Source organism: Aedes albopictus, chromosome 3 (assembly GCF_035046485.1).
Source record: "Aedes albopictus strain Foshan chromosome 3, AalbF5, whole genome shotgun sequence".
Classification (NCBI taxonomy): domain Eukaryota; kingdom Metazoa; phylum Arthropoda; class Insecta; order Diptera; family Culicidae; genus Aedes; species Aedes albopictus.
The window spans coordinates 89,567,789-89,580,285 of NC_085138.1; the positions used below are offsets into that span (position 1 = coordinate 89,567,789).

General features: G+C 37.7%; 1 protein-coding gene across 2 annotated transcripts in view; it reads left to right on the top strand.

Annotated features, from left to right (window-relative positions):
- The window catches only part of LOC109415782 (glycogen synthase kinase-3 beta), a 111,056-nt gene that overhangs the window by 66,209 nt on the left and 32,350 nt on the right, over positions 1-12,497 (top strand). For both annotated transcript variants that reach the window (XM_029872944.2, XM_029872953.2), the window contains exon 4: positions 8,096-8,179. In XM_029872944.2, coding sequence (XP_029728804.2) covers positions 8,096-8,179 — 84 coding nt within the window. The remainder of the gene's footprint in view (positions 1-8,095; positions 8,180-12,497) is intronic.

Consider the following 12,497-nt stretch of genomic DNA (forward strand, 5'->3'; position numbering starts at 1 on the left):
TATTAATGAAAAGTTGAATTAAAATACAGAAATAATATAAAACATGTTCAGTGTTTTCCAGGAATCGAATATATTACACAGACAACCAGTTTGCACGTATAATGACGTTTACAAGCGTGTTATACGTAATTTTATGCGGTAAAGTTAAATCGCATAAGATGCAGCAAAAGTGCCTTATGCGTATAGAAGTGAAATCACACATTGGTGGGACAATAATAACGCAATAAGACATGAAACAATACCTTATGCGATTTACGGTGTGCACTATTGCGACGTTATACAGCATCTTGTGAGACTTGATAATATTAAAAAAAACCCGATTTAATCCACCTATGGTGAACAGAACCCTTCTTACACTTATTAAAACTATTGTTGTATTATTTGTATTTAACATATTTATTTTGTGTGATGGACCAAAAGTTCTAGAAAATATTGTGGATTTGGCATCTAGTGGATTGGTTTCCAAAATAGCATCATGGACCATGGACTAAACTACCAGAAATGCCAGACACCTTCTAGAATCTTGAATGAAATTAAAAAAAAATAGTTTACATATTCTGGAATATTGTATCTTTTGTTAACTGCCAAAACTGCCTCGATTCGCACAACAGTCCCATGTGAATAGGAAACCCAGCAAACATGGGACTGTTATGCGAATAGGGGCAGAAAAGGTCTTGAATCGATTAACAAATGGATAAGCAAATCAGCGACATACACTGTGTCTAATATCTCTTAATTCAGTCGAATAAATTAGCTGCAAAGTACTTGGTATTCATGGTTGTGATGTAAAAAGGACAAAAATGATGTATCTACTATGCTAATCAGTTTTGGAATTAGCTAGTTATTTTGGCAGTCCAGTTCTCGCATTTTTCCCACAATACATAAATTCAAAGCTTTCATTTAACATATTGTTAGTTTTCATAGAATTCCTGTCTATTTGTATTTTGTTATTTATAATTTTATTGAAAACAATAACCTGCTAGTATACACTTTATATGAGGTCAGCATTATTGATTGAACAATAATTTCCCATTGACTGGTCAAAAGCTCATGCAAGTTAACAAACGAATATAATAATAAAAAAAGGAATTTATTGAAAAACTCTTCGAAAGATATCTTAGTAATCAAATGTCCAATCCAAATAAAATTTCAGAGCCTTTTACAAGGATACTGTAGCTATCATTTGGTGCTAAGAGAACCCAAATCGGTTGACAGACGGCTGAGATATTTATTATGATACACTTGGTCGAAAATCTCTCAAAAGGTTAACCTGTATTACTCCCAAGTTTGAAAGATATCTCGAAAACCAAATGTCCACTCCTAATAAAATTGTATAGGGTTCTGTCGGCAGTACGACATCTGTTCCCATGTCTATGGGCGGCCATGAGAGAGGAGAGAAATTTGTATCAATATATTGTTCCCCAGTCCACTGTAAAACGTCCGTGAATATAGAGTATAATTGTATCGCTCCGTTTGCCACTGATTTACGCGGTCTCCGAAAGTACCCCGGGTAATAGTTCTGTCCCCGCCGGTAGTGATCTTCCTGGTGATTCCGCTGCCCGAATCTGTCCGTCGTGACTCTGTTTGTCCTACAGGTTCTACTAGGATGTTATAGCTTTCATTTGGTGCCAGGAGAACCCAAATCGGTTGACAGACGGTTGAGATATTTATTATGATACACTTGGTCAAAAATCTCAAAAAGTTTAGTTGAATAAATCCTAAGTACACTTCCAAAGATATCTCTGTAACCAAATGTCCAATCCTAATAAAATTTCTGAGCAATCTACTAGGATGTTGTAGCTTTCATTTGGTGCCAAGAGAACCCAAATCGATTGACACACGGCTGAGATATTTAGTATGATTCTACGTGACACTTTGGTACATAGGATGGTCAAAAAAAATCAACAAGTCGGTCAAATTCTTCAAAAGCTTTGAAATTGAAATAGATGATCCTGTGTATTTACAACTGTTTGTTTCTCGGGGATTTCGGCTTTCAGTCAAAGAAAAGCGTTGATTTTCTTATCTCATCGCCAACGTTTCGATCCAGATGTTGGGATCTTCTTCAGGGCTCGAAATTAATCAATTTTGTCTAATCCCGTGTACATCTCACGGTTGATTGTCTTGTTTTGAATTTGCACTGCACAAGTCTCATTTACTGCCAGCACCCTCGAAGGTAGTGGGTGGGTGGTACAAAATGGGAGGTCTACACCAGGAGGATCCACGACACTTGCCAACACTGCCAGAGCTAACAGCTGATCGAAGAAATAAGTCAACTTCCCAGTCGAACCTCTATAAGTACAACTGTTTGTTTACAATTAGCCGACCAAAAAAAAAACAATTTATTTCAATAATCGATCAGCTTTTACTGCAATTTGCAGCAGCGAAATCCACCTTCGAAGTGTCACAGTGCTGTCGTGTTTATCAACACTAGTCTGTTATTAACACTAGGTCTGTTTAATAACACTAGTTTACAAAATAAAACGAAAGTCGTTAACTTCTGTCAACGACCAAAATTTTTGAAGCATAATTTAGCGCTGATTTCGAAATTTAAGTGAAGTGAGCGACTTTGCTTAAAAATAGAACAAAAATCGATTTCAAATCATCAGCTTTGTATGGAAAGTCGAAAAAATTTCCGCTCTAACGTATTTTTTTTCCTTCCAAGAGAACCCAAATCGATTGACACACGGCTGAGATATTTAGTATGATACACTTTGTTAAAAATCTCAAAAAGTTTAGTTGTATAACTCCTAAGTACTCTTCGAAAGATATCTCGGTAACCAAATGTCCAATCGAAATAAAATGTCTGGGCGATCTACTAGGATGCTGTAGCTTTCATTTGGTGCCAAGAGAACCCAAATCGATTGACAAATGGCCGAAATATTTATTATGATACACTTGGTCAAAAATCTTAAAAAGTTTAGATGTATGACTCATAAGTACTCTTCGAGAGATATCTCGATAACCAAACGTCCAATCGAAAAAAAATTCAATAGCGTTCTACTAGGATGTAGTAGCTTTCATTTGCTTCCAAGAGAACTCAAATCGGTTGACAGACGGCTTAGAAACGTGCGTGACTTTTTTTTGTAACGCACATACACACACACACACATACACACATACACACATACAGACATTTGCTCAGTTCGTCGAGCTGAGTTCATTTGTATATGAGACTCGGCCCTCCGGGCCTCGGATCGAAAGTCGGTTTTTCGAGCGATATTTATACCCTTCTTATGGGTGTAAGAAGGGTAAAAAGAATTTATTAAAATACTCTTCGTAAGATATCTCAGTAATCAAATGTCGAATCGAAATAAAATTTCAGGGCCTTATACAAGGATATTGTAGCTCCCATTTGGTGCTTAGAGAACCCAAATCAGATGACAGACGGCTGAGATATTTATTATGGTAACCTTGGTCAAAAATCTCTCAAAAAGTTAACCTGTATTACTACCAAGTACTCTTTGAAAGATATCTCGGTAACCAAATGTCCAATCCTAATGAAATTGTATAGGGTTCTACTAGAATGTTGTAGCTTTCATTTGGTGTCAAGATAACCAAAATCGGTTGACAGACGGCTAAGATATTTATTATGATACACTTGGTCAAAAATCTCAAAAAGATTAGTTGTATAAATACTAAGTACTCTTCGAAAGATATCTCTGTAACCAAATATCCAATCGAAATAAAATTTCTGGGCGACCTACTAGGATGCTGTAGCTTTCATTCTGTGCCAAAAAAACTCAAATCGATTGACAAACGGCCGAAATATTTATTATGATACACTTGGTCAAAAATCTTAAAAAGTTTAGATGTATGACTCAAAAGTACTCTTCGAGAGATACCTCGGTAACCAAACGTCCAATCGAAAAAAAAAAATCAATAGCGTTCTACTAGGATGTAGTAGCTTTCATTTGCTTCCAAGAGAACTCAAATCGGTTGACAGACGGCTGAGAAACGTGCGTGACTTTTTTTTTGTAACGCACATACACACACACACACATACACACATACACACATACACACATACACACATACACACACACACACACATACAGACATTTGCTCAGTTCGTCGAGCTGAGTTCATTGGTATATGAGACTCGGCCCTCCGGGCCTCGGATCGAAAGTCGGTTTTTCGAGCGATATTTATACCCTTCTTATGGGTGTAAGAAGGGTAATAAGAAGGGTAAAAAGAATGTATTGAAATACTCTTCGTAAGATATCTCAGTAATCAAATGTCGAATCGAAATAAAATTTCAGGGCCTTATACAAGGATATTGTAGCTTTCCTTTGGTGCTAAGAGAACCCAAATCAGATGACAGACGGCTGAGATATTTATGATGGTACCCTTTGTCAAAAATCTCTCAAAAAGTTAACCTGTATTACTTCCAAGTACTCTTTGAAAGATATCTCGGTAACCAAATGTCCAATCCTAATGAAATTGTATAGGGTTCTACTAGAATGTTGTAGCTTTCATTTGGTGTCAGGATAACCAAAATCGGTTGACAGACGGCTAAGATATTTATTATGATACACTTGGTCAAAAATCTCAAAAAGTTTAGTTGAATAAATCCTAAGTACTCTTCGAAAGATATCTCTGTAACCAAATGTCCAATCGAAATAAAATTTCTGGGCGCCCTACTAGGATGCTGTAGCTTTCATTTGGTGCCAAAAGTACTCAAATCGATTGACAAACGGCCGAAATATTTATTATGATACACTTGGTCAAAAATCTTAAAAAGTTTAGATGTATGACTCAAAAGTACTCTTCGAGAGATACCTCGGTAACCAAACGTCCAATCGAAAAAAAAAATCAATAGCGTTCTACTAGGATGTAGTAGCTTTCATTTGCTTCCAAGAGAACTCAAATCGGTTGACAGACGGCTGAGAAACGTGCGTGACTTTTTTTTTGTAACGCACATACACACACACACACATACACACATACACACATACACACATACACACATACACACACACACACACATACAGACATTTGCTCAGTTCGTCGAGCTGAGTTCATTGGTATATGAGACTCGGCCCTCCGGGCCTCGGATCGAAAGTCGGTTTTTCGAGCGATATTTATACCCTTCTTATGGGTGTAAGAAGGGTAATAAGAAGGGTAAAAAGAATGTATTGAAATACTCTTCGTAAGATATCTCAGTAATCAAATGTCGAATCGAAATAAAATTTCAGGGCCTTATACAAGGATATTGTAGCTTTCCTTTGGTGCTAAGAGAACCCAAATCAGATGACAGACGGCTGAGATATTTATGATGGTACCCTTTGTCAAAAATCTCTCAAAAAGTTAACCTGTATTACTTCCAAGTACTCTTTGAAAGATATCTCGGTAACCAAATGTCCAATCCTAATGAAATTGTATAGGGTTCTACTAGAATGTTGTAGCTTTCATTTGGTGTCAGGATAACCAAAATCGGTTGACAGACGGCTAAGATATTTATTATGATACACTTGGTCAAAAATCTCAAAAAGTTTAGTTGAATAAATCCTAAGTACTCTTCGAAAGATATCTCTGTAACCAAATGTCCAATCGAAATAAAATTTCTGGGCGCCCTACTAGGATGCTGTAGCTTTCATTTGGTGCCAAAAGTACTCAAATCGATTGACAAATGGCCGAAATATTTATTATGATACACTTGGTCAAAAATCTTAAAAATTTTAGATGTATGACTCAAAAGTACTCTTCGAGAGATATCTCGGTAACCAAACGTCCAATCGAAAAAAAAATTCAATAGCGTTCTACTAGGATGTAGTAGCTTTCATTTGCTTCCAAGAGAACTCAAATCGGTTGACAGACGGCTGAGAAACATACACATACACACTAATTCGAATAAGTTAAGTTTATATCAATAAAACATTAGAATGTCGTTTACTACGATGTAGTCATATCTAATGAAATTTATTTATATTCTTATACGACTTTACAAGATACATACATCGAAATAAGTTCAATAATGAACATCAGTTGCGATGAAAATTGTCCTTCCGCTCTACATATATGCGATAGAAACTAATGATACTACTTTATACGATGCACTGCGTGTATTCTTTTGCAATTTCTGGTTGTATGAGTGATAATATGTATCCAATAAAAATGTGTCCAAAAAATCGACGAAAAATGTCCAAGCAAATCGAATGGTCCACTAAGTCGAAGTATATTTTTAGTATGACATTGGAAAGAGTGTCATTCAGATCATCCTTCGGGATAACACCGCTCTACGGTACATACATATGTATTCTTCCCCCTTCCCTCAAAAGATTTCCTCTGCCAAATGGTGGGATGATGCGGGTGGATTCGGATTCGGCTGTCCATGTCCTGCACAAAAGCAACCACAATGTAAATAATTGCTTTCGGCGACTGCATTGTTGTCCCATTGCTGAAGTCCGACAAAAGCGCGCTTGGACAACTTTTTTCCTCCCATATATCGTTGCGTTGTATGGCTGCTTTTTTTCCGGATCAATGACCAAAACTGACCGAGGAAACATCACCCAACCCCACACCGTGGACACGTGTTGTCGATTCAAACTGAAAGAAGTGCTGCTGCTGCCGTTTGCCCAATTTGCGTTTTTGGGCAAATTAAATTAAGGTGACATTGGCTGGCTGACGGCCTAATATCTTCTGTTTTATTGGATGTCTTCCCTGGATAACAATGAAAGAATCACATGGTCCCACAGCTCGAACGGATCGATAAATTCAAGCAGAACCATCCAAAGGGTGGGTGACAATAATGAAAGGATATCCATCCATTTTCCTGTCGGGGGCGAGTCCTTGAATGAAGTGTAGTAGAGATCTCTCATCCCGTCAGCTGTGCTGTAGGTAACAGATTTTCTGCCAGCCATCGCCCGGTTTCTAACTTCCAGTCGTAAAAACTGTGTTGAAAATGGTTCGGGAGTGGTCAACTTTTTACGATTCGGAGAAACCCTACCGCTTTTAGGAGGATAGAAACGGAACCGGAAGGATGAATCCAAGAAAGGAAAACTTACTGGGAAGATTTATTTACGACTTTGTGGAGTTTATTTCCAGTTAATAGAAAATTACACTTAAGTACAAGTCGACAGTGTGCTGGAAGTGATGGTAGATTTGACTTGTTGTCGAGAAAAGTTTCCGGAAGCGCATTGTGGTGGCTGGCAGGACAGAGTTTTATTGTCAGATGTTACAAATTTCCCATTTGTCGAACTGCCAGGTTGATGATGGAAATGGTCGTTCTGATTTTTATTGCGAACTATGTCGGCATTATTTAAAAATTAAATGATGACTTTTACGGCCGTAACAAGTGAAGTGGAAGTGAGCTTTTCTTACGAAACAGTATAGTCTTCTCGGCGTTGTATTCCCATACAGCTTTCTGTTTGGTCACTTCGCAGCTTAGGACAGTTTCATTTCCTTCTTGGCGTAGCGTTCCAACATTGGGACGAAGCCTGCTTCTTCAGCTTTGTGATTCCTCTGACAATAACCATTTTTATCGTTTGAAAGGAACGAAGATACTCTATGCACAAGGGAGTTCCTGGACGAAAAGTTCCTGGACCGAGCGGGAATCGAACAGCTGTGGCTATATGGACCCTTAAAAGTAATAACTTAAAATTGGTATGATTCCATTTAAGCTGTGTGGTGTTGAACCCTACCGCGCTTAAACGGCTGCTTCAACTACCAACTACCAACGAAACCGAAACCCCACATCCCCGACCCAAATTGAACACAAAATTCAATTAATTATTCAACATCGTCTAACCATCCAGTCCAGTGGGGGCCCCGCGCCACTGGAACTCCCCGCAAAAATGGGGCTAATTTTCTCCCGATCGGCTCCACGAAAGGTACCTAGCTACTAGTAGAAGCGGGAAGCCAAGTCAAGCACCCAAAATTGAACTCGGGCGGGAAATTGGGTTCCCCACAGCCACACAGTCAGCCACCCTAGCCTAGTGGAGAGCATAAGTTAGTTACCTTGCCGCGAGGAGCCAATTTTCGTGTCAGGTCGAAGGTTGATTGATTGGGGAGGTTGATTGATTTATTTTCCCGAAATAACTAATTTTGACGATTTTCTTCTAACTCTATATTTTTTCCTCTCATTTTATACTTTCAGAACCGCGAACTACAGATTATGCGACGGCTAGAACACTGTAATATTGTTAAACTAAAATATTTCTTTTACTCCAGCGGCGATAAGGTAAGTTCTTGGTTGTTACATATTGCTAGAATATATCGCATATCTTTCACATCATTACGAAGCATTTTTCGAACATTCCATCCGCTGTATTACACAAACACAATCTAGGGAAGAGTATATATGGATGGAAGTACACATCACAAAACTCAGTGTTGGGAATACTCACTTGCAAAGAGTGTTACACTTACTTTCTTCTACTATCTCAGTTCAGAAGCATGTTATCAAAAAACGATGCATGATAGACTTTTACATTGTAGTTTTATCTAAAACTACGAATAAAGTAAGAGTTAGCCGGGGCCCGTAGCGTAGTGGCTACACGTTCACTTCATAAGTGGATGGTCATGGGTTCGATCCCAGCCCCGGCACTTGCAATTTTTCGTCGGTTGCTCTTCCCCCAAGAGTGGCTGGCACTTGACCCTCTTCTGAGCATATGATCTAATGGACCCGGAAACTTGGATATCGGCGAAATATTAGCGATACTCATGGACCCCCAATCGGACTGGAAAAGGAACAAGAGCCACATATCAACATCCTCGTGTTCATCATTCTACCAAGGACAGGGTAGAAACGTGACAGCAGTGCAAAGGCAATCAGTTCGATATAGTAGAATTAGAATAAAATACATTTAGGTGCTGTACAAAGTGTAGGTGCAGTGGCCAATTGGAATCGCTCACTCAGTGCCCTAGTGGACAAAAAGAGCTGTAAATTAGATTAAGTGGTTGAAGAATAAAAAAAAAGTTAAGAGTCGGACACGCATATCAAAGTCGTGATAGAGATGTGAAGGCTGCTACTCTCCATGAAGTGAGTATGAATCGCAATCACGCCGTGGAGATTCGCCTTCACAGCTCTTTCACGACTTTAGTATGGAAAGCATTCTTCTGGACTAAGCTAGTAATGTGAGTAAAACTCACTTGGAAGTGAATATTCCCAATACTGATTGAAATTCTTCTCTGAAATAGAGAACAAATTCTTCAACTTATCAAATTTGATATTTTTATTGCAGTGTTGGAATTCACAAAATATGATAGTATAGTACATATACAGAACGTATGTTGTCCTTATTTGCTTAGGGATCATTCATACCCCACGTAGAACTGGGAGAGGGGGTTGTGTTGGTATTTCTGCCCGACGTCTACGCTCCATACACATTTCTGTATGGACAGATGTCTTCGAGGAAGAAACGGAGTCTGAGATGATCAAATTTGGTCTACGTGGTTTTTGAACAGCGCCCTTTTAAAAAAATAAAGTGTGAATTATAATCTGTATTCGATACTATTCTGTATTTTAACGATACAAGACAATTTAATGTTTGGGCCATAGGTCTCCTAATTAGTTAACGAAACATATAAGCGTGCCTTAGCGAGCTTCGGGTGTGACCGAGGATGGAGAACGGCAGCCACGAACCGTGTATTATGGAGAAATATCGTTGATCCAGTTTTATCTTGAATTTGATGTAATACTAAATAAATGATATGAACATTAATTATCTTTCTAATGCAGTGAATCTCTACATGCATAGTGGGATCATTTTACATTTATTGGAATTTTAGCGTTTTTGGATTTTATTCGGTTTTTTTTTAATTATGCAGATTCAATGCTAGTTTCACTGAAATTTATATAGGGTAAAAGTGCCAATTATGGCTATAGTACCAATTATTCGCCATAGTTAATTTTCACCCTTCAACGATGTAAATCAACAACAAAATTTTTATGAACAACAGATCACGTTCACAAAAGATAGTCGCACTCATTTGAACTCCACATTTTCCTCAAATCATGGTAGAAATATATCATTTTTTCTTAAAATTTCGGCTTCCTTGCACTCTTTTTCGCCATAGTGTACCAGTTATGGCTAACCCCATAAGGAATGCATGCAAATAGTGCGAAAAGTTACCGAAGTTAAAAAATGTAACCATAACTGGAAAAGGGTTGCACACGCTGTAATCAATACTAAAAGTAGTTTTGGCTCCGTTTCTATATTTTTCCTGTAATTTATGGAAACTAAGCCTTTTTTTAACTTATTGATGACATTCGTTGGTCTTCTCGTTATTTTTGTATTAATAGCTTTCATTAGGTAGTGCCATAATTGGTACACGCACCCTAGTTCTTAAGAATCTACTGTAAAAATTTCAAGAATTCTGCGTGACTTGGAAAATTTCATCAGCATTTTGGTCGATTGAAAACTGAAGCTGTTACAGGAATGATCGAAACTTCAAGGTTTCATTGATGCAATATAGAAAATGTTTAACATTTCTTATAAATTTTTCATATTTTTTGGTGAGAATTGTCATTTTTTTAGATACATAGAAGATGGATGTATGTCTACCATGTATGATTAAGCGCTGTCCACTTTTACCCAATTGAAAGACATGCCCATCGTAGGCTTTTGTTCATAAAAAAATTAAAAATTTGTTTGCACCGTAGTCTTCGCTCACTCGTTAAGTAAGGTTTGTAGTGCAACAGAAACTGATTTCGATTGTATTGAATTACACAGTAATACTGAACAGAATAAAGTTCATATTGGGCGATTTCCATAGGGTGTGACACTAGTTTTCCCAAGCCGAAATGTCCGGTTTTTTTGGGGATACTCAGCTTGGCAAAACTAGTGTCACTCCCCCTGTATATTGCCCAAGTTTAGAAAACTGAATTGAACTCAGGAAATTTGTGGAATTTCCGGATTCGAATTTTTTGAAAATTTCAACTCATCCGATCTCCAAGGAAAAAGATCCCTTAGAAAATAAAAAAAATCTTTTTTGTAGTAGGGCCTTGTACTATTTAGGCAGGTGTACCTAGTTTAGACACTTGCTGCTATAACTAAGTCAATTTTTTATCTGATAACTTAATTTTTGGCACAGGGCGAGATAAGTACAGTACCTATCTAACCCTGTACAAAACTTCAAATCAATTGATATAAAATTCACTTAGTAAACTCAAGCACTGATTTAGCGCTTTACACACTTCAAATCCAGATTCTTACACAATTATACCAAACTTCAATCCTGGTTTCTATATTGAATTCGATTGATTTCTTATTTGATAGAGATAGCAATCTCTCCCACCGAGTTCTGCGTGTAAAACTTGATCCGTACGTTTCCTGTGCGTTTAACAATAAATCTGGCGTTCCACAAGGTAGCAATCTAGGCCCCTTGCTGTTCACGTTGTTCTTCAACGACGACGTTGCCTTGCTGTTAGGTTCCAAATGTGTGTTACTGTACGCTAACGACCTGAAAATTTATCTGATCGTCAAGACGATGGAAGACTGTTTCTGGCTTCAAAGTTTGCTGGATACTTTTGCTGAATGGTGTAGGCTTAACAAACTTTTCATGAGCATTTCAAAGCGCGTAGTGATTTCGTTCCACAGGTCAAGAAATCCTATCACGTAACACGTTTGATTACTGCATTGACGGTATTGTCCTTGAGTGCGTTGATCAAGTCAGCGATTTGGGTGTTGTTCTTGACGCAAAACTGACATTCAATCAGCATATCTCCTCCATAATTTCCAAGGCTACACGTTAATTGGGCTTCATCGCAAAAGTGTCACGGGAATTCACTGACCCTTATTGTTTCAAAGGGGATTCTATCCAGATTGTTACTGAAGTAGTTCCTGGAGTAACCTTCCTATTTCATCACGTTGGGAACAGCTCACTGGCGTAATGTAGGTTTTGGGTAAAAAGGATCCTAATACCAAAGGAGCTGCTCTTTGAATTTATAAAGATATACTGGGAGGAACCCCTGATTTTTTTTTGTGTAATTTTTAGTAGAATTTGTGGATAAATTGATTAATTATTTCCTAAAGATTTTTTTTTACAATTACTAACATAAAATCGGAAGGGAAATTGCAATTAGAAACCAGAAAACAGAGTTCTCTATGTTTTTGTTAATCTTTCAAAGTATTGCCTGCAAAATTTTAAGAAAAACTTCTGAAGGAATTCCTGATTTAACAAATGGAAAACATGAAAAGCTTATTTTTTTTTATCTGTATTAACGAGATTTTTAGCCCTAGGCTAGTTCATCTCGGGACCCACGCTTTACTTCCCTTCCGAAGGAAGAACTCACATTTTGCGAGTTTGTCGGGAGTGGGATTCGATCCCAGGTCCTCGGCATGAAAAGCTTCTTGTTTCTTTAGAGTAGAAATGCTAACATTGAGGTGCAAATCTAAAGAATTACTTTATGTCTTTCTTGAAATTATTCATAGAAGCACCTCTACAGTATTTTGTGACGAGAATTGTTTCTAAAACCTTAATAATCAAAAGACAGAAGAAATTGTAGAATTTTGAGCCCATTTCTTGTAGGCCTCTTGTGGTGATTTTGTTGCGAT